This window comes from Desmodus rotundus, chromosome 8 (genome assembly GCF_022682495.2).
Source record: "Desmodus rotundus isolate HL8 chromosome 8, HLdesRot8A.1, whole genome shotgun sequence".
NCBI lineage: Eukaryota > Metazoa > Chordata > Mammalia > Chiroptera > Phyllostomidae > Desmodus > Desmodus rotundus.
In genome coordinates, this window is record NC_071394.1 from 85,060,013 (window position 1) to 85,082,890 (window position 22,878).

The 22,878-nt window shown below is 43.3% G+C and overlaps 3 protein-coding genes across 6 annotated transcripts in view; all 3 read right to left on the minus strand.

The window, feature by feature from the left end:
* Positions 1 to 2,068, minus strand: part of PXK (PX domain containing serine/threonine kinase like) — a 72,276-nt gene extending 70,208 nt beyond the window's left edge. For both annotated transcript variants that reach the window (XM_024556566.4, XM_024556565.4), the window contains exon 1: positions 1,841 to 2,068. In XM_024556566.4, the coding sequence (XP_024412334.1) occupies positions 1,841 to 1,942 (102 nt within the window). In that variant the 5' untranslated portion in view covers positions 1,943 to 2,068. The remainder of the gene's footprint in view (positions 1 to 1,840) is intronic.
* Positions 2,069 to 8,687: 6,619 nt separating this feature from the next.
* On the minus strand, positions 8,688 to 9,646 carry HTD2 (hydroxyacyl-thioester dehydratase type 2). The gene has a single exon (XM_024556762.3). The coding sequence runs from the start codon at positions 9,644 to 9,646 to the stop codon at positions 9,140 to 9,142; it is 507 nt and encodes a 168-aa protein (XP_024412530.1). The 3' UTR covers positions 8,688 to 9,139.
* A 39-nt stretch (positions 9,647 to 9,685) lies between these two features.
* RPP14 (ribonuclease P/MRP subunit p14) lies at positions 9,686 to 18,748 on the minus strand. Of its 3 annotated transcripts, none has more exons than XM_053930167.1 (6): positions 18,589 to 18,748; positions 13,940 to 14,037; positions 13,752 to 13,836; positions 10,763 to 10,839; positions 10,272 to 10,350; positions 9,686 to 9,822 (listed from the first exon to the last, which is right to left on the minus strand). In XM_053930167.1, exons 2-6 carry the CDS (start codon positions 14,014 to 14,016, stop codon positions 9,766 to 9,768), a joined length of 375 nt encoding a protein of 124 aa, XP_053786142.1. In that variant the 5' UTR covers positions 14,017 to 14,037; positions 18,589 to 18,748; the 3' UTR covers positions 9,686 to 9,765. The 3 variants fall into 3 exon arrangements, with proteins under 3 accessions (XP_053786142.1, XP_053786143.1, XP_024412531.1); XM_053930168.1 differs by having other exon boundaries at positions 13,940 to 14,058; XM_024556763.4 differs by lacking the exon at positions 18,589 to 18,748 and adding an exon at positions 18,301 to 18,558.
* Positions 18,749 to 22,878: the final 4,130 nt, after the last annotated feature.

A 22,878-nucleotide genomic window follows, 5' to 3' on the forward strand; every position in this document is an offset into this window, starting at 1 on the left:
TCCTTAGAGAAAAGCTCTGCAATTGAAAAAGGAATTCTATTATCTCTTTCTCCTCCTTGCTGAAGCACTGACCCCTTACTTTAGTACCTCAGCTACCACATTGTCCCAATTTTCATCACTACCATTTTACATAGAGAGGCAAAGTAAGGATGTAATTTATTTATCCATTCATTCAACAAGCACACATGAAGTCCTATCAGATGCCAGGGACTAGGACTGAAAAATGAGCAAGAAGTATCCCTCCTCTCACAGGCTGACGGGGAGGAAAACTAAAGAAATAATTACAGAATAAATTGGTCAATGTTAAGGAGGAGGTGAGCACATGGCTTGGGGCAGTGGCCTTCATGGAATGATTCCTGCAGGAAGTGGTCTGTGAGCATTTATATGCATCTCTCTCTTTATTCTCATTACAAAAAAAACCCTAAAGACTCAACCCCACATGTTAAAAAGTTATTAGATTTACTTGCCAACAGTCAAGTAAAAAATCTAATTTAATAGTAAAATTTATTCTTGACTCCCTGCCCCAAATTTCAACCCTTAACTCATAGTCCCTTAGCACAAATTACAGAGGGTTTAACATCCTGTCCTATATACTGCCTTCTTACAAGTCCATAGAACAGGATTAAAGATGTACACAATGAAATAAAATGTACTTTTAAAAAATACGATCATTTTCCTAACTGGAAATAAACACCGAACAATTCAAGCCCTACAAAGCATGGCTGTCGAAGAGGAAACTGAGGTTCAAAAAGTCCCACTTCAAGACAACAGAATAAAAGGTCTCTTTGAAGTCACCAGAACAGCTTGAACAAAAAGAGAAACAGAAGGCTATTGTGGGTACTTAGCCTCCAGATGATGTACCCCAAACACCCTGCAATGGTAAACAAACAAGCCTCTGAGCGGGAATCTATTTGGTGACCTAACAAAACATTACAATTTAAGGAATCTCTTCCCATTCATTATTTCCCAGAGTCCCACTGCTGGCAGCTCCTGTTTTCTTTCCTGGTTCCTGGGTTTATTACTTGCAAATTATAATGTATGGCATGCTTTTCCTAAAAAGGTACGGGCAAATGAAAACAACCATGGTTTTAAAGCCACATAAAAGACAGTATATGTAACATAAATGAATTCTGCCTGTGTTTACTATGAGGACCTATTAGTTCTTTATACTACTCCAGTGAATTTTAAACTCAAATGAATGCTACCACTGCCCACTAAATAGCAGGTTAGAGTCAGGAAGGAGCACATTCGTACACCTGCCTCAGCAGGATCCAGACTGCCTCCCCTAAGGTTTCCCCGTGCCTCCGCCAAGCACCTGACCTGGAAATGGGGCTGCGGACCCCAGCCTCTTTCGTTCAGCTCACATAACAAGTAGGCTCTGAAGTCCCATTTCAATTCGGCCCGGCACACCCTCATCCCCACCACTTAGATCCCCAGGGGAAAGGAGGCAAACTCAGCGGCCCCAAAGAGGAGAAGGCTGGCGGCGGGCATAAGGGGATGAGAGGGTCCTGAAACGTCTGTTTAATCGGCCGGCCTTAGGAGGGCCCGGGAGCCCAACACCCCCGCCCCCAACTCGCAGTGCCCTCCAGGGCACGGTCGAGTCCCTCCCGCTCTTTGGCCCCGGGGGCTGCTATCCCCCACCGTCTAGCCTTCCGGACGATAGCGAGAGCATGGGCCCCAGGGGCCCAGACCAAGAGCCACTGCCACCCAAAAGCCCCTCCCAGTCTGAGCCGCCGACCCCTGCCGGGGTCCCCACCCGGGTTTCCCTGCCCCGCCGCCCGCAGCCTCTCGCGGCCCCGGGCCGTCCCCCTGCTGTCCGCCCGACCGGCGGGCCGCGCACCGTGTGGGACTGCAGGCTCTGGCTCGCCTCGATTGCTGCTGTCAGCGGCACCGTGTCGTCCAGGAGCACCTTGCCGGCCGGCGGCTTCTCCATGAAGGCCATCCCGGGACGCCAGTCCACCACCGCCTCGGGACCAGGGGCAGGAACCACTGGCGCCGACTCCCGCCGCCCGCCCGGCACCGCCGCCGCCGCCGCTGTCAACACGCGCCGCCCCACGCGCCGCCGCCACCCGCCGGGCCCGCTGGGTCCTAACGCCGACCGTCCCACTGCCGTCACTGTCATCACTGGCCGCCCTTTACGCCGCTGCCTCCCGCGGGGTCCTAGCGCCAACCATCCACAGTCGGCCCTGCCCTGGACCCTCCCCTCTGAGGTCCTCGCAGCAGCAACTTAATACCGGGTACCCTTAACACCGGCCCTCTGACCTGAGGACACTTCATCCTAAGTCATCACGTCCAGAGACCCTCAGGTCGGAATACACAGTGTCCTCAGCCCTGTGACTCAGGTACCCTTAGGCCCAAAGATCCCCAGGGTTGGGCTTTTCATATTAGGCCCTCAAGAGCTGACTGTCAGACTTGAAACCTTTACAATTGGACCTTTCCCACTCAATCCTTTCAGATCCAACGTCCCAAAGATCCAGAAAACAAAAAAAGCCCTTCAGTATGAGACCCTTAGGCTGCACCTTGCAGATCCAGAAACTTTCTAAAACAAGTCCTTCAAATTCAGGTTTTACTTGAACTTTTGCATCTCACTCTTCAAACCCAAGAACCTAAGAGCTGGGCCTTCAGAATTAGACTTCACAGTTGGAGCCCTTGGACTCCAGAACCCTCCGCCCACTCATATGGACTTAATTGACTTAACCGGGAATCCTAAAAAATAGGCACTGGTCCAAGGACTCCCAGCCTCTACCCTTACCCCAGCTCTAAGATCAGTCTACAAGGCCTTCAACCCTGAGAACCCTCGAACTGACCCCTCAGACTTGAGGCCTTCAGTCTCACTGTACCAGCTCCAAGAACCTCAAACCCAGAGTCAAAGAACTTTTCACCCAACTTCTTGGCCCCAAATTTGTCCCACAGGCAGCCTGAACCCAAGGCCACAATTGTGGCACTCCTTACAACCCCAACCCTACACGCCCCCCCATCCCCCTGCCACACACACAGAGTTCCCACCCACACTGCTCTCTCCCAGGGCAGCATCCCGGGATGAGTTAGCCTTGGAATTAGACAACCAGGACCTCCAGGGCTTCGGCATTTACCAGCTGAGACACCTTGAATGACTTACTCAACCTCTCTCAGCCTAGCTCCCCATCTGTAAAATAAGTATACTCATATGGAAAGTTTGGTATGAAGAATGCAGTAGGTTGGGAAGGGGCTTGGCACATAATAAAACTCAGACGATATTACTTTGTTCCTTCCCTTCAGTTCACATGATGGAGGGATTCTAACTCTTAAATTTGTATCCCCTAAATTTCTACATTACAGACAAGAGAACAGTTTCTTGGTAACACTACCCCCTCCCCCCAAAATTTGACATCACAGCAAATGCCTAGACAGTATCTGAAGGGTACCCTCTCCAGATCTCAAACTTAATGGGATTGTTGGACAACCCCAAATGGCTATGGAGCCTTGACAGAGTGACGTAGGGGCTAAGACCCAGTGGTTAAAGATGTGAAAAGGAAAACATGGAACTTCTTGATTCAGTCCTAAAATAATCAGAGCTCTTCCTGCATTCTGTTTTTGTCCCGGTGTGTTTAAAAGCATCAGTCTATTAAAACAAAATAATTTATCATTTAGAGAGGATTCACTTAAAGAAATTTCATTTCTTTAAGGCAAATGGATTATTTCATTGCCAGAATCACAAACACCCAAATTCTGCTTTAGTCATTTCTTCTTCCATGTGAACTGACCATGACAAGGCTCTTCTTGCATGGTGCTGGTAGGAGTATAAATTGTCTAACTTTTCTGAAAGGCATTTATTCATTCAACAATTATTTACTAACTACTTACATATAATAGGCCTGGTGCTGGGGTTTGACAATATATATTAAGGGCTTTGAAAATGTTCTCACCCAGTAATTCTGCCTCTAGGAAGGTATCCTAAGGAAATAATCAGAGATTATTGGAAATACAGAACATGTGAAGGTAAGTATCTAACACTAGGGAATTGGACAACTTGTAGTCAATCATAATTAGAATATTTTGCAATGGTTAAAAATCAGATTATCAAAATAATCAGATTATCAAAGAATATTTAATGACATTGAGAAATGCTCTTGATATAATAGTTAAAAAAAAACAATACATTTAACTTTTGAACAACACAGGTTTGAACTGCGAAGTTCCACTTATCCATGGATCTTTTTTTCAATAAATATACAGTCAGCCTTCAGTATCATACCCAGGTTTACCTTCACAGACTGAACCAACCATGGACCAAAAACAGTATTTTTTTTTAACATTTTATTTTTAGACAGAGAGGGAGGGAGAGAAACATCAATGTGTGGTTGCTTCTCGAGCACCCCCTACTGGGGACCTGGCCTGCAACCCAGGCATGTGCCCTGACTGAGAATCCAACCAGTGACCCTTTGGTTCGCAGGCCAGCACTCAATCCACTGAACCACACCAGCCAGGGCCAAAAACAGTATCTTTAATCCGTGGTTAGGAATCTGCAGATACAGGGGGCCGACTGTATGCACTGTTCCACACCATTTTATATAAGGGACTTGAGCATCTGAAAATTTGGGTGTCCATGGGGGTCCTGGAACCAATCCCCTTTGGATACCAAGAGTTGACTATAGTTAAGCTTTAGGGGAGTCAAAGTTATATGTGGATTTTCAACTCCATGAGTCACTGTCCCTAACCCATGTTGTTCAAGAGTCAACTGTACATGCATTTGAATGATCCCAAGTTTTAAAAATATATTTATAGGAAAACAACAAAAGAAAATACACCAAAATATTAACTTAGAGTGTCTAGGAAGTGGGATCATGATGCTTGCCATTTTTATGTTCTGTGTTTTTCTAAAATATCTACAATGAAGATATTTTACTTGTATGACTAAGGAAAAAAATATCATACGAATTGCAAAGGTCATAAAATAACCTTTGTCTAGTCTTCCTTACTAGGAAAAGGAAACTGAAAGTGAGAAACCAGATACTTGATGGAATGAAGCCAGAAACTAAAAACTCTCAATTTAGACTTTCCTTTTCCCTGGAAATTCTTGCCTAAAGCACACCCCTCGGAGTAAATACAGTGGTGAACCTTATAATTTCATTTCCGAAAGCAGTGCCTTTTCAGTAATCCTCTGAGGACACTGGACTTAACTGGATCCCTAGATTCATTGGAGACAAGGCTCCAAACCCTGAGTGCCTCGACATCTGTTTGACTTTCAAATTTGCTCACACAGCATCTGCAGAAACCCTCCCCACATAGAGCTGAGCTGAATCAAATCAGCTTTAGCTTCCAGTCCCCCAGCCTGGGCAAAACTAATGAGGCAGGCAGTACCTTGGTTTTTGCCATGTACACTACCACTAAGGGCTATCAGGGAAAAAAGATTTACATTCTTCTATGTTGCCAAGGTTAGATGGCCCACAGGTTATGTAACAACTTGATGTTTGGCCAGATTGGCTGAAGGTGAGTTTTAGTGATAAAGCTGCTGTACCTGGCAACTGCTCCACAAATCAAATCATAGAAATTTGTGGAAAACTCGGTGCTTCCTAAGCAGCACTACCTCCCAACTCAAAATAATTTTATTTCTTTAAATATTTATGATCTGGATAGAAAAATAAAAAAAATTCAACTCAAATTTGATCATTTTTATTTCCCTTATGTGTGGGTATTGCCCATCCCATCACAGAGGAATGTTCCCAGGGTTTATAAAGTCATATGAACTGTGTTATGGCTAAGAGTCACCTAGAAATTGACTATTGGACTTCCTATTTATCCAGTTGTATTTACGTAGTGTCAATATTAGTCTTGGGTTTTCTTGAGATTTTGAACTTAAAAGGTTTTTTCTAGTTGATTTTGCTCCAGCCTGAAATTTCACTGAAGATGGGAATTCTTGTCTCTGTTGTTTGTAATTCAAATGAAGACAAGCCAAGAACAAAGGAAGTAAAACATCTGGGACCCTGGAGATACTCATTTGTACCCCAAAAGTAATTCCACAGTGCTCCCATTCTGCTGAGATACAGCCAGTTAATAACTTATGCGAACACGAGGTAGTCAGAGCGGCAGAGCTGCTCAGAGTGACAGTCAACCCTTGGTAGAGTATGTTTTAATATGAAAATTTAATAAATGTAACTTAATAGCAATTTTCTTTGGGAGTAAATTGGTCTCTGAATCATACTCTAAGAACATAAAAGAAAATGGCTAATAATTTAGTGCAAAATGAAAACCTGTGGTTACCTAAGAGGTACCGGCGTGCACTTAGCACTCCGTTTTTCTAGACGAACGTGTAAGTCCACAAGGCAAACGCGGGCTGTGGTGGGGCTTTCTCCCCATTGTTACTGAACATCTGCTGCCCAGAAAAAGAAACAAGTGGCATTTTACCAATCTAAAAATGTTTCTAATAGAATATAAAAACCCGTTAAGCAATTTTCCAGTACATTAGGCTGAAATTGCTTAAGATGAGTGTATCTTCCTGTGATAACCAAACATGGCATAAATTGCAGTCTCATAACGCCCCTATGCGGAAATCGCTAGTACAGCTTGGCCTGCAATTTTCGTCAGTCGTTTGTACTCCCTTCCATGTGAGTACAAATGTGACCTCATACAGTCAAGGCCACCTGTTACCTGGGAGTGGATTTCCTAATTTGAGGGTCATCCATGTTTTCATGAGAAGTCATTCTTTCTGGCAGATCATATGTAAAGTTCAAAATGGAAAAGCCAACCCGCCAGCTCTCCATATAGCCACTTTTAAGAGAGCTGGTTTGAGAACCTTGGCTCCAGGTAAAGATAAGTCATTTACAGGAAAGCATCCCTAACTTCTTGCCTACTTGTCCCTTCCAACTTTTTACTAATTTACAGAGATCAAAGACCATGACACCTAGGGAGCATTAAAAAAAAAAATGGAAATGACCTTGAGAAACTATTTGAGTTTCACAGTATAAATCAGCTAAGAGCCAGTTCTGACACCCCACCCGACCCTACCATACTTGGCCTACACATTTTTCATCTTTAGAATAACCCATTCAACAATTTTGCTCTGAAGACAAATAATCCCTGAGTGTCAACTTAGAGAAAGGGTAGGAATAGGTATGGCTGGAAGCCATAAAGTAATAGTATATAGGAAAACACTACTGCTGTAACAGGGAATAAGATCTAGAACATTCTGAATACAAAAAAAATTCTATAGAATCATGTTCCCAAATACATAATGCCACATGAGATGACACTATTACGGAAACTGATGGTGCCCCAGTAATGAGAACATGATGAGACACACAGGGCGGTGGAAAAAAAGAAACGCTCTGGAGCCAGGGAGGCCCATTGGGGTGTCAGCTCTACTGCACACTAACTGTACGACCTTGGGCCAGCCACACGGCGTTAGTCTGCTTCCTCACCTATAAAATGGAACAACATAAGATTAACTTTACAAAGTTGTTCAAAGAATTAATGTCGAAAATCGGCTCATTAGGTATTGAAAAAATGGTAGCTATTACTAATGATCATTTCACACTCCATTTATGAATCCATACTTCAAGACTGCTTCTAAATCACAGAGAATGAGTTCTGTAGAATTTGAATATGGCTTCAAGTCCATATTTTGTGCAAGTTCCCATTTTTTCAGTGTTATAACAAATGTTCAACATGTGTAATGTTTTACCTATTAGCAAACCTTCAGGTGGATCTGAGCCTGTGAAATCTCAGAAATCTGTGGATCTCTGCCCATTCTGAAACTCATGAGAATGGCATCCTTGCCTCTCAAGTTGGTTTGGTTGCTTTCATCTTGGTCACAGACTAGAGTATGGTACAGTATTAAATGGGTTTAAAATACTCACTTTATATACGTCACTGCCCTCTAGTGACTAGAATCATCCTTTCAAGTAATCTATTTAATTGTTCCCTTAATGTGAACAAATATAATAAAAAATATAGTTACTGACCTACTAGCAGGAGGAAAAAACTTTCTCCAGATGTGGGTTGATCCAATTACACTTGGTCTTAAATTCCTGATCAAAGCATCTAGCTGTGGAAAGAGCCACCATCTAAAGCCAGACAGCTCAGGTGGACCACATGTATGTTCCATTACAGATTTTTGTCTTAAAAAAAGGGTTAGCTGTGGTGGGGATGACTACTGAATACCAACATATTAGGCACATTTTCTCTGCAATGTCCCTCAGCTCTTAAGAACTCAGCTTCCACAGTGTTCCTTATACTTATTTATAATTTTATTTTTACAATAAGCATATATTATTTATGTAAAGGGGCAACCCACAATATTTTCAAGAAGGGAGATAATCATCTGGATTACTAAAACAGAAACTTTGCACTCAAGATCTATTCCAGGTTTAGAATGCCAAGAGACTGGTTGATATCCTAAAAGCCTGGGCTGTTTACCTGTGGGCCCGCTGGCTTTACAGTCAGGAAAGTCTCTAACCTCCTACACAGTAGACTGAACAGTAGCAGCGACCTTCCACGGGCTAGCCTTGTGCTCTGCTGTTTGTGTCTATCATCTTCAACAATCCTGTGTGGTGTCACTACCCCCATTAGACCGAGAGTTTACAAATCTGCACACAAACCTTTCTCTGATAGCAGGAAAACCATCTGAAAGGCAAGTCCCACTTGAAGGTTAAGCAAGATGCCATCTTGGTGTAAACAGTGACAAATTACAAAAACTCTGACCCAGAAACTGCTGAAAACAGTATTGACGAATATTTACTGGTAAAAGATAGGTGTTCAAAGATGACCCAACTTCTATTGTTGCCTTCAATAAAAATGCTAGCTAGCTATAAATTCAGTGAGAAATTTATTCTATATAGATATAGTAAGTTTGTGTCATCCAAATGAAAATGTACAAGTAGATTTGAAATCCTAAAAGTAGAACAGTTAGCTAAATGATAACATTCCCAGTGTTTTTTCAATTTTACAAACCCAGACATGATAAATATCCTTAAGTTTGTGGGAATCACAAGGCCAAATTATAAAGTGGGCATGTGAACACCTTGCTGCCTGCTCCCCTCCCCCGCATATGAGGCGCTGGATCTGCTGGCCATTCCTCGTCGAAGAACAGCAATCCATTTCCTCAGAGACTCTTCAGCAACAGTAACACTGATGCCTGAACTTGCATCTTTAAACACATATTTCAGGATTTGGGAGCTTCTGGAACCGTAACTTTAACCCAGCCTTCCATAACAGTCTTTTCACTTTCTCTTACAACACACGACACAGCAATAACGGCCATGAACCGCTTCAGCCTTTTCACTTCTGCAGAAGCTAAAACAACTTCTCCAACATATAAAGGGGCTGGAAAGTTAATTTCCTGGGAAAGAAATACACAGCCTGGTCCTGGCATTTTGGTACCCAGGAGAGCTGAGATAAGTCCATTGATCAAAACTCCATGTACAATTGTCTTTCCAAACTTGGTGTGTTTTGCAAAATCTTCATTTAAATGCAAAGGATTGATATCCCCTGTTAATTCTGAGAAGGCAACCACATCCCTCTGTGTGAAGGCCCTGCTGAGTTCAGCCCGGTCTCCAACTCTGATGTGTCTATGCTGAAAGTGCTGCCTGCTTAGCGCTGGCTGGTTCAGGCAGATTCTCCTCTGAAGCCTAACCCAACAAAGATGATGGCTGGAAATCACTGGCAACATCTTCAGCACCCTCAAATTCCATCAACAGGAGCTCTTGGCCTGCTTCAGTCTTCAAACATTACGCTGGGACCAAAAAGTACTTTTGAGAGCAGAGGAGTGTTTCTGAAATTGAGGACTATTCAATCCAACACTAGTTCCCTACTATTACCAGATAATGCAAGGAGAAAGGGAGAAACCTGTAAGACAAAGAAAAATATTAACACAGTATCAGGAGAAAATTGTGGTGAAACACAGGGTAAGGCAGAAGCATGCCCAGTGCTACAGGATAAGCCAAGCTGAGGCAGTAGTATCTTAATGAGCATCCTGAGAGGTAGCCTTAGATAAACAAGTGGTCATGATAAGCTCAGACAGAGCATTCCAATACATAAGGCACTGGTCATTATGCAATAAAGGAAGAGTTAAGATTCTTCCACAAGCTTGCAAGTTTTATCCCAAAACTCCTCCCAGGTAACCTGAAGTGCTTTGTCTAGCGTTGCCAGAAGCAATGAAATTCTGCATTCCTCTCCCGGCCCCGCCTTAGCTGGGTGATGTTAACCAAACTAGAGTTATACAAGCACAAAATAATAAAAAGCAGTTTGATCAACTACTCAGCCTTGTTTGGAATACATGAAGGAATAGTCTTTACCTGAATCACTTTGAAAGCACATTTCTTGCCTTTATAGGATCCTAAAAGGGTCAAAGAGCTCCACAATTTGACAAGACCACTGCGGAAAAATCAGGAAAGCATTAAGGAAGACTTGTCCCTGCAACATCTCCCTAGTACTTTTCTTTGCAATGGTCCAGAAAACCTAATTTAAATGAGAAAAGTGTAAAGCATAGTGTATCACAGGTACAGAATTAAATGAACCCCAATTAGGAATGCTTCTAAAATATTTCTGAGTTTACAACCATCATTTGGGAAACACTGAAGTTATAAGTAAGTCACAAGTTTTGCTCTCTAGGGTGTAATCTCCCGCTAAGTGAATGTTCACATTCTCCCCAGTTGAAACTTCCAAAAGCTGCTCGGAGTTCACAATGACGAAGCTCTTCTTATTCACAGAAGAGAGCATTTCTGCTCTACTTCCCCATCTGTCTCTCGTCCGTGTTACACTAGAAATGCTTTAGTGTCTGTCGTACCTGCTACATATTCTCAAGATGGCTGACAAGGTCTTCTCTTCATAAGTTATGACATCCAAGGGTAAGGCAGCATCAACCTAAGTATAGAATAATGCTAGTATCACCATCAATCTTAAACTCTAACAACTATTCCTGTTAATTGCTTTTCTCCTCCAAAAACACAGTATTTTATTTAATAGTGCTGGAGTACTGGGCATGCTTATTTATAACTCCCTCCTGCCACAATGTTCTTCCTGTAATGCTTCATATTGCTAATGCTTCTTTTTAAAAAAAATCTTTATTCATTTATTTATTTAGAGAGAGAAACATCAAGTTGTTGTTCCACTTATTTATGCATTCATTGGCTGATTCTCACATGTATCCCGACCAGGGACTGAACCTGTAATTCTGGCACATCAGGATGGTGCTCTAACCAACTGAGCTATGTGGCCAGGTCTGCTAATGCCTCTTCACCCTTTAAATCTTCATTTAAATTGTTCCTTCCCAGATCCCCAAGATTAAGCTCAATCACGTGCTATTGTCTCTCACATACAGGACCCACATATTTCCTCTTCCATAATATTCATCATTCTTGCCATTAACTGTTCGACATGGTTGCCTACTAAACCTAACCGAGACCATTAACCCATGAGACAGAGGCCACATCTGTTTGCTTAGAGGAAGCAGGTTTTACACATGAAATAGGAGGAGGCACACATTTTTTTAAATTTATTTATAATTATCTTATTTTATTTAATTTATTGGGGTGACACTGTTAATAAAATTATATAGTTTTCAGGTGTACGATTCTATAATACATTCTCTGTATATTGTATTGTGTGTTAACCACCCCAAGCTTTTACTTAAACTTCTGATTTTTTCTTTTTAAATATTTATTTATTTATTTATTTTTAGAAAGAAGAGAGGGAGAAAGAGAGGAAGAGAAACATCAATGTTTGGTTGCCTCTCATGCATCCCCTACTGGGGACCTGGTCCGCAACCCAGGCATGTGCCCTGACTGGGAATGAAAGCGGTGACCCTTTGGTTTACAGGTTGGCACTCAATCCACTGAGCCACACCAGCCAGGGCATGATTTTCAAAAATTAGAGTCACAGGAGATTACAAAGAAATGTACAGGAAGGTCCCCTGAACCTTCTACCCAGCCTCCCTCAAAAGTTAACATCTTGTATAACTATAGTATGATATCAAAACCAGGAAACCGAAATTGATAAACCCGAGTCGATTCAGATTTTACCAGTCACACACGCGCTCATACTTGTTTACGTGTGTGTGTGTATGTATAGTGCTGTGCAATTTTACCACATAGGCGGTTTCATGCAACCGCCACAATCACGATGAAGAACTATGCCACCACCAGCTCCCTCCTTCTGCCCCTTTACAGCCATACCTACTCCTCCTGACATCCCAACCCCAGGCGGCCACTAATCTTCCTCCAGATTATATCATCACGTTATTTCAAGAAAATTATATAAATAAAATCATCCAGTATGTTACTGTTTGGGATTGGCTTCTTCACTTAGCATAATTCTCTGGGAATTTAGTCAAGTTGTTGCATTTATCAACAGTGTGCTCATCTTTATTACTGGGTATTATGTTCCATGGTATGAATGTATTATAGTTTATTCACCCACTGAAGGACATCTTACTTATTTCTACTGTTGGGCTCTTGCTAGTAAGTTTCTATGAACATGCATATACATATTTTTGTGTGAACGTTAAGTTTTTGTTTCTCAAAGATACACGCTCAGGTATGCAACTGCTGGGTTGTATGATAGGTACATATTTAGTCTGTTAAAGAAACTGCCAAACTGTGTTCCAAAGAGGAACATTTACATATACCATTTTACATTGCCGACACCAATGTATGAGTAATTCAGTTTCTCCATATCCTCATCAGCATTTAGTATTATCACAATTTTTTATTTTAGTCATTCTGTTAGGTATATAGTGATATCTTACTGTGTTTTTAATGTGCATTTCCCTAATGGCTAATGACACTGAACAGCTTTTCACTCATGTACATCTTTGCCAACAGTATATCCTTTTGAATAAAATGTCTTATTCATGTCTCTTAATTGTATCATTTGGTCTTTTCTTAATTGTACTGTTTGGGTTTTGAGATTTCTTTATACATTCTAGACATTAGTCCTCTGTCAGATATGTGGTTTGCAAATATTTTCCCTCAGTCTGTAACTTGTCTTTTCATCCTCTTGACTGAGTCTTTTGTGGAATAAAAGTTTTTAATTTTGACGAGACGCTTAGCAGATTTTGATTTGATAGAATATATGAATAAAGAAATATCCCTCAGTGGTGTGGCTCAGTGGATTGAGTGCTGGCCTGTGAACCAAAAGGTCTCCAGTTCAATTCCCAGTCAGGGCATATGCCTGGGTTGCAGGCCAGGTCCCTGGTAGGAAGTGTGTGAGAGGGAACCACACATTGATGTTTCTCTCGCCCTTCCCCACTCTCTAAAAATGACAAATAAATCTTTAAAAATAAAAAAATAAGAAACATTTCCTGAAAATCACTTTGGTTCTCTCTCAAAACTCCGTTTTCGTGAATGCTGGAACAAGACTGCTCAGAGTGCTGGTGTGTGATAAGAAGCTGCATCAGAATGTAAATCAACAATATCGGTAAGTGTACGGTTTGGTTCAGCTCAGTTTTGTTCATAAGGAGACTTTCTCAGTGAAGAAAGTGATGTGCTGATTTACATTCTGCTGTGAGCCACCGATCTTCAAAATGGGCAAAAAGACAGTCTGCAGGCTGTCAGCCTGAACCCCACTTTGAGTAGCACTGCACTGAAATAAATATTTGTCCAACGAATTCCTTATTAAAAAGAAGGTATATTGAACACACCTACTGAAATTTTGCCATTTCTGAAAGTCTGCTTCTGAAATTTCAAATGTGGTTTTAAAATATTTAGAAAAAAGTGTTCTTTCAGTTTTTATTACAAAGATCTCAGGAGTGTTCAATCTACCAAGTGATTCCGTACCTCCCCAAACAGGTCTTTCAGGGCTGAAAGCAGCAGCTGCTTGAACTGTGCAGCATTCAGTCCAACTGCATGATCTTGAAATTCTCTGTAAAAAACATTAAAAAGAAAAATACACTGCATTAAATTTTATGCTATTTAGATTCATAAAAAATAATAATAAACGACAGAAATGAGGAGACTGAACTTACAGGCAGACTTTCATATAGTGGTGCTCAGAAGGACTTTTGTAAACTACTCTTTCGTATGTGGCAGCCTGGGCTGGCATCTTCTCCGATGCTGATTACACCTACATTAAAAGTCAAGGGGGCTAGAAATTAATTAGCAAGGTACACGCTATTTTTCACTTTTTAAATGAGAATTTTACCTATGTGATTTTTTAAAGAACTCCTAAGCACAGTAACATCCAATTTTGGTCAAACTAAGGTTACTCATGAGACACAAAGGAAGTCTTTATATTTTATATGTCAACCTACTACATTCTCATTTAAATTCTAATACTATAATCCCACCAAATACTTTTCCTTACCGAGTACCCAGGTCTGTGCTAAATGCTTCATATGCCTTAAGTCATGTCTTCAAAATGATCATGTGAGGTAAAAGCTATTGTTATTCCTGTTTTTGAGAAGAGGATAATGAGGCTTGGCCAAAACAGGTAAGAACTGCCCAAGGGCATACAGAAATTCTAACCACTCCTGAGCACTCAAGACCACCCTGGTATGCCTCTTAATTAAAAAAGGTAAACGCAAAAAGAGTAAAGTCTGGGATCTGAAGGCCCTCTTGTTTACTGTCAGTCAACACAAAACATGAACAGGACAATGAGAGGCGGTAGGTAGTTCTGCTGTCCCAACCCATGCTAGATTTGCAAATTTTCTTGGTTCGGGGGCTAGGTCAGCTCAGGTCTATCTGGCAGCCCTAGGAAAGATGGAGCTTGAACAGCAAGGGGTTTGAGAGGAGGAATTCCTGGAATGGGCACTCAATGCCATTTCTCACAGATCTGAAACTCTCAAGAACCCAGAACATGCTGATCTCCATGTAGAGAATCCCTGTCCGTGGTTCCACTCCTACCTCACTCTCCCTCTGGATAGAACCTACTCAGCCTTCACATTTTAGCTTAGAGTTCACCTCTTCCAGGAGGTTCACCTCTTCAGGGAGGCCTTCTTTGACACCCTATTCTAAATTAGGTTCCCTTGTTATACAATTTCTTAACACTGTCCATTTGTTTAATATCTGGTTCTCCAACTAAAGGGACCAGGAACCTGAGGCCCAACCAAGGAAAAGGACTTATCAAAAGTCACAAAGCTATAGACCAGAATTTGCAAAAACCTCTGTGGACCAGGCCCAGTTCCAATCACTCCATGATGGCCACCAGAGAACATCGGGCTCAAGGAGTTACATCCACCTATCCAGTGGACAAACATGAACATTTACCGTGTCTACAACAGAGGAGATATTCAACACTTATTGAATATGACTGACTGAATGGTAGAAGTGTTAGGCCTATATGTTCAAGAGTATCTTTGGTTTAAGGACCACGATAATGGTTACCTGGTGCTTCTTTCCCAATCACTAATCTCCCCTGACTACAAGGGCAGGGAGAACAAAACCCTCAATTACTTAACTCATTGCCTGGAGCATGATGGGTATTTTTTAGGTGTTACTGACTGCCTTGATGGCATTAGCTGCTTGAGGCAGGGGGAATGAGATTGGTCCTATGGCTTAGGGTGCCAATAACAGTGAAGACTAATGGAATATTCTGGAAATGGATAGCGGTGATAGTTGCACAACAATGTGAGTGTACTTAATACCAATGAACTGTACATTAAAAAAAAAAAAAAGAGGACTTCCAGCCAAGATAGAGGCATAGGTAGATACATTTTGCCTCCTCATACAACCAAAAGAAGGACAACAAATTTAAAAACAAAAAATAACTGGAACTGCCACAAAATTGAACTGTCTGGAAGTCTGACAACCAAGGAGTTAAAGAAGAAACATTTAGACTGGTAGGAGGGGCAGAGACAGGCAGCCCAGGCAGAGAGGAGGTGGAGCAAGGCAGCAGTTGGAGGACTAGGCAGGCAAGATGGTGGCTGGTGGACAGGCTGTCCTAGCATTTGCATGTGGATAAACCGGGAGGAACTGAACAGCAAGACAGACTGCACAACCCAGGGTTCCAGCACGGGAGAAAAAAGCCTCAAAACCTCTAGCTGTAAAAACTTGGGGGGGGGGGGTTGTGGTAGTGGCAAAAACTCCCAACCTCACAGGAGAGTTTGCTGGAGAGACCCACAGGGTACTGGAATGTACCCAAAACCACCCACCCGGGAATCAACACCAGAAGGGCCCAATTTGCTTATACCAAGCAGGGGATGTGACTGAAAGCCAGCCCAGAGCTGAGTAAGCAGCACAGTTCCCTCTCTGATCCCTCCCCGACATTCAGCACCACAACACAGTGAAGTGGGCTGCCCCACCCTGGTGAATACCTAAGGCTCCGCCCCTTACTACATAACAGGCACACTGAGACAAAAAAATGTGGCCCAAGTGAAAGAACAGATCAAAGCTCCAAAAACAGAACTAAGTGAGGAGGAGGTAGTCACCCTATCAGATGCAGAGTTCAAAACACTGGGAATCAGGATGTTCACAGAAATGGTTGAATCTGGTCACAAAACACATGAAAAAGTAAAGGCTATGCAAAGTGAAATAAAGCAAAATATACAAGGAACCAACAGGGAAGGGAAGGAAACTGGGACTCAAATAAACGATTTGGACCAGAAGGAAGAAAGAAACATTCAACCAGAACAGAATAAAGAAACAAGAATTCAAAAAAATGAAGAGAGGCTTAGGAACCTCCGGGACAACTTTAAACATTCCAACGTCCAAATCATATGCCAGAAGGGGAAGAGGAAGAGCAAGAAATTGAACTTACTTGAAAAAATAATGAAGGAGAACTTCCCTAATCTGGCAAAGGAAATAGACTTCCAGGAAGTCCAGGAAGCTCAGAGAGTCCCAAAGAAGTTGCACCCAAGGAGGAACACACCAAGGCACATCATAATTCCATTAGCCAAGATGAAACAGAAGGAGAGACTCTGAGAAGCAGCAAGAGAAAAGGACACAATTACCTACAAAGGAGTTCCCATAAGACTGTCAGCTGATTTCTCGAAAGAAACCTTGCAGGCAAGAAGGGGCTGGAAAGAAGTATTGCAAGTCATGAAAGGCAAGGATCTACATCCAAGATTGCTCTATCCAGCAAAGCTATCATTTAGAATGGAAGGGCAGATAAAGTGCTTCACAGACAAGGTCAAGTTCAAGGAGTTCATCATCACCAAGCCCTTATTATATGAAATGTTAAAGGGACTTATCTAAGAAAAAGAAGATCAAAACTATGAACAGTAAAATGATGACAAACTCACAACTACCAACAACTGACCCTAAAAAACAAAAACAGAAACGAACTAAGCAAACAACTGGAACAGGAACAGAATTACAGAAATGGAGATCATATCGAGGGTTATCAGTGGGGAGGAGGTGGGAGGATGGAGGAAAAGGTACAGGGAGTAAGAAGCATAAATGGTAGGTACAAAATAAACAGGGGGAGGTTAAGAATAGTATAGGAAATGGAGAAGCCAAAGAACTTATATATGCACGACCCACGGACATGAACTAAGGTGGGGGAATGCTGTTGGGAGGTTGTGGTGAAGGGTTGAGGGGAATAAAGAGGAGGGGAAAAATGGAACAACTGTAATAGCATAATCAATCAAATATATTTTCAAAAAACACTCGAAGAGCAAGTGCTGGGCTGTCACCTCTGGCTACACAGGCCTGAGCTTCAGGGTCAACGACAACACTGCCCTCTACAGGCTGCCCTGACTAAAAAGGTTGATGCCAGGGGAAGCCCATATTCACCAGGCTCACCACAAAAAGGTATGCTCTTCTACAGTCACTGCCATAAACATCTTTGAAGTTAGCCTTTTTAATGGATATTCCTTTGCTCAAAATCTTGCAATCGTTCCTGATTCACTCCGAGTAAGCGAAAGTCCCTCATGTCCTGCCATTTTCCCTTACTCAATCCTTTCCACCACACAGGCCTCCTAGCTCTTCACACACCAGTTTCCCTCCCGCCCCTGAGCCTCGCTCCTAGCGTCTCCACATGCTGGGAATACTCTTCCTCCAGGTAGCCACATGGCTCACTCCCTAGCCCCCTTCATGGCTTCGCTCAAATCTCACCCTGGATTTGGCCCAGTGGCTATCAAATTCCCCCACCCCATGCACCTGCTCTACTCTTTTCTTACAGCACTTCACCCCTCCCTTGGAACATAATTATGCAATTCTTATTGTGTTCCCCTCTCCGTCCCCACAGAATGTACACTTCACAAGAAACAGGAATCAGTCTTATTCGCTGTTTCCCAAGACCCTGAAACAGGGCATCACACACGGTAAGGATTCTACACACACACACACACACACACACACACACAATGTGTGAACTTAACTTTTTTAAAGCACTTAGGTCCTGCACAACTTTGTGCGGCTCAATGTCAGCTACGAATTTAAGGCCCACCTGACGCTCGAGGCACGCGCTCTGCATACGTGGTCCCGCTCAGCCCACGCAACCGCTACCCTCCGCCTCCCCGACCGCTTTGTGCAGAGGCCCAAGCAGCTTCGCGGCGGGGCCTAGCCTACCGCCTGCCGCGACCTCGGCCGGGGCGGTGAGGTACTTCGGCTCGCCCGGCGCCGCACACAGCACCCGCCTTGCGCATGCGTCCTGAGTTGCGCGTCCAGCGTCCCCTGCGCGGCCGACTGAGCCGGCTCAAGGGAAACTGGAGCTTTGCTGTGGTCTTCCACCTACCAGCTCTGCGCCGCACTACGCTGACGCCTCCCTGACTCCTGTTCACGGCAAGAATCCCCCAAGGCTTGGAGCTTCCCTATAGAGGCCCGAGCCTGGGCCCAAGAAACTCGCGGGGTGTTTAGTTTTGGCTTCCGCCTGCCCCGCCTCCCGGAAGCGGGACTGTTAGTCGCGGATATAACGTCATCGCGCGGCGTCCCAAGGCTTGGGGCGGGAATTCTGGTCTGGAGCTGAGGCCCGCCGACCTCGGTGCACTGTGGCGCCCAATTCAGAGAAAGCCGAGTGTGTAAATACCTGCATGGGTACCGGACTCAGGGCATGTTTATTCGGTCTTCACAGCCATTCATGTATCCATGCATGCATTCAGTCAGCAAGTTTATGTCTAGCATCTCTTTTGCTGAGTACATCTTATGTCAAGCCCTCCTAAGGACAAGACTCGCTCCAGGTGCCTCTGTGGCTCTCAACACAGTAGGTGTTCGGTTTGGGTTGACATAAAAAGACCCAGATGGTTCCATTTCCAAATGTAAGCCAAGTTTTGTCTATGCATTTATTTAGTAAGTACTGTTATGTGCTAGGTACTGGCGACTCATTGAAACACAAGAAGATACAGCTTCTGTTCTCATGAAACATAGTGCTTGTATTTAAAAGTAACAACTAATACGCCTTGGCTGGTGTGGCTCGGTGGATTGAGTGCTGACCTGCGAACCAGCAGGCTGCGGGTTCGATTCCTAGTCAGCACATGCCTGGGTTGTGGGCCAGGTCCCCAGTGGGAGTGTGTGAGGGGCAACTGATGGATATATCTCTGGCACATAGATGTATCTCTCCTCTTTTTCCCTCCCTTTTCCTCTCTTAAAATAAGTAAATAAAATCTTTTTAAAAATAAAAGTAACAGCTAACATTTATCAAGTGTGGGTTGAGTCAATTAAGGCACTATGCAAAAAAAATTTACATGTGTTATCTCATGGAACTCTGACACAATCCTAAGGTAGTTATGATCATCCCCATTTTACAGAGGTGGAAACTGAGGCCCAGAAAGCTAAGTTACTTGCCCAGAAATTACATAGTTATAAGTGGTGGAGTAGGCTGTCTGACTAGATGGTGCCCTCCACACTGTACCTTATTACCACCAATTGTGTGGTATTGTTAGGCAGGATAAACAGCAAACCAAGGCAGAGAGGGGGAGGGAGACATGTCTCATTAGTTCAGCAGTCCTGAGCCTGGTGAGCGAAGGTTGCCAAGATGTTCAAAAATCACAAGAAAAACCATGCTAGCACAGGAGCTGGGGGGGGGGGGGCGGGGGGATGAAATTCTGTATGTATCATTTCCACTATCTGGGAAAGAAAGCCTTTGAAGCTGTATATTAATCCCAAAGTCTAGAGAGGGGAGGTGGAAGGGGAACCTAGAAGCTGGCTACAAGCATAAAATCCCAGTAGTCGGAGCACTCAGATTAGCTGGGTGCCCACTTGCAGCTTCATGCTGAAGTGTATTTCACAAATAAACTTACTACCTCCACTATGCGTGTTGTCTCTTGCCTGAATTCTCTTGTGAGCAAGACAAGAGCCAAGGACAGGGAGCCCCGTTACTGGATTCTCCCTGGTAACGGTATGAGTGAGGGTGTATGTAGGAAGATACTGGGGCTGCCAAATATTGTGTGTAAGACCCATGAGACGGAGCCTTGTCTGTGTTGGCTTGCCACTGCATTCCAGTGCTTGGCACTCAACACATATTTACTGAAAGCAGTAGTTCATAAGTGGTTGTGCTAATTTTGCCCGGGTTGGGGGCAAAAGGTTGCCTTGCACAGCCGAGCCTGGGCCCGCTGTCACCTTCTGTCTATTTCTTTTCTCAAAATCCCACTGTTTGCTGTTTCCCGAAGCTTCCATCCTTGGCTGTGGCCATGTTCTCCAGTCCTACAGCTTCTGCTCCCCTTCCTTCATCCCTCAGAGGAGACAGGACTTGTTCCAGATCTAAGGAGAGGTAGAAGGAATCAACAAAGACCCAGAGACTGGCATTTTCTTTCTCAAAAGAATGGCAGCTTCCTTTTGGCAGCTTTTTGGGTTTTAGAAGCTGCCAAAATTTGCTCCAAGTCCATCCTTTGCCACTTACTCAGCTCCCTCATCTGTCACACACAGAATAGTAGCATCTCCCTGAGTGAGGAAAAAATAGGAAAGTACCTGGCGCCCAGGAAACACTCTGGAATGGGAGAGTTCCCTAAGCCAGTTGCCTGGCAAACCCAAATGGATTTTGCTAAAGTTAAGGAGCATTCACGACTTTGAGGGGGAAAAAAGGCAAGACAAAGGCCCAAGGAGAATGGCAGTCCCTTAATATCCACAGGCACAATTCTCCATGGAAATCATATTCACTTATGTCAGTGGACTGTGAAGACAGGAGGAAGGAAATGAAAATGATCAGAAGTTAAAACTTCTGGAGCTGTTGTTTCCATTTAGGGAGACCCACCAAGTGCTAGACAGTTTACTCACATTATTTTCCTACTGGGTTGGCCAGAAGGATCATTTGTTTTGTTCTGTAAGCTGGCTCTAGTAGTGCATAGTTGTCTTTAACTTCATTCAAAACAATTTTGTGAGATTGTATTATGACAGCTGTCATATCAGTATGCATTTAAAAAAAAACAAAATGGTGAATTTTTGTGTAGCCATTTTTATATTGAAGATGGAAGAAAATACACTACATTTTTGGCATATAATACTTTATTATTTCAAGAAAAATAAAACAACTGAAGTGCAAAAAAAAGATTTGTGCAGTGTATGGAGCAGGTGCTGTGACTGATCCAAGTGTCAAAGTGATTTTTGAAGTTTCATGCTGGAGATTTCTCACTGGACAATGATGCTCCAGGGTTGGGCAGACCAGTTGAAGTTGACAGCGATCAAATTAAGACATTGAGAACAGTCAACATTATACCACACAGGAGACAGCCAACGTAGTCAAATATCCAAGTCAACAAAATTTTTGATGAAAATGAAAAATGTGACTTTTATTGTATGGAAAAAACTAAGCAGACATTTTGGCCAACCCAATATCTACCCTGCAGTGTCACTATTGTCTTTCACAGATAAGGAAAAAGTAACTCAAAGAGGATGTCATTTGTCTAAGGTGGTGAGAGGCACCAGAGCCTAAAATGCTGCATTCCATCCCTCCCATGTGAATGCAAGGCTGGGACCTCCTGTTTAAGGAGATACTAAGTTGTTTTTCAAAGACAATAGACCAAGACCCCAAGCCATGCAGATGGGGCATGCACAAAAGAGAGAAATTTGACCTCCCTCTATACCTGGAACCAAAGTACCCGCCCCCCCACTGATGCACACAGAACCAAAGGACCTGGACATAACCGGAACTTAAACACTGGAACTCTTTCAGAAGCCAAGGGTCCATTGTCCAGCAAGATCCAGCGTTCATGTCCCTTTACAATAAATGGCCAAGTTCCAAGTTTCTTCAGTTAAAACTTGCCCCACCAGTACTTCAGCATACCTATTCCTCCCAACCCCTTAACTTAGTCCAGCGAGCAAGATGGATTTGAGGCACTATTAGGTCTCCCATTTTCTAGGTTGGTATATTCTTGATCAACAAAACTTTCCTTACTCCCAACCCTGACATTTTGATTTTGGCCTTTCAAAGCATGAGGTACAAGAATTTTGGTCCAGTAACACTTCGAGACAACCTTGAACATTATTACCAAACAGGAAGCTTTAAAAAACAGGCAGTGCTTTGGAGTTCCTGGAAGCCAAGCCTGAGACAGCGTTCTTTGTGGACATTATTTTTGGCGGGCAGGGGCGGGGAGGGACAGACAGCTCTCAAGTGAAACACAAAAGGGAGAAGGGCCCAAGATCCTTTCTTAAAATTCAGAGATCCTCGCCTAGGGAATAGGTGGTCCACACCCTAACACCCCCACTTTCTTTGGAGGACTCCGTAACCCCGTTATAGGAATCTCAGTTATCCCTGGTACAGGAATCTGGGTTATCTGCTCTGGCCTATAAGAGCCCCCAAGTATAGAGGTAGGGAAAAAGGTAAGCAAGGAGTGGAGTGGGAAACAGTAATGTCCAGTACGATCCAATTTATGTTAAAAAAACAAACCCCAAAACCAACCATTTATTCGTATGCATGTATGTATGTGTGCGCTAGAAGGTGTCCCCGTGGACTGCTGGGGGAAGGGTGGGGTTGTTTGGAGTGGAGAGGAGATGCTCACATTTTTCAGCATTCATTCTAATTTATTTTAAAGGGACAGGGCCTCATTTTTTATCATAGTTAAATAAAAAGCAGGACTTGTCCAGTATGGTCACA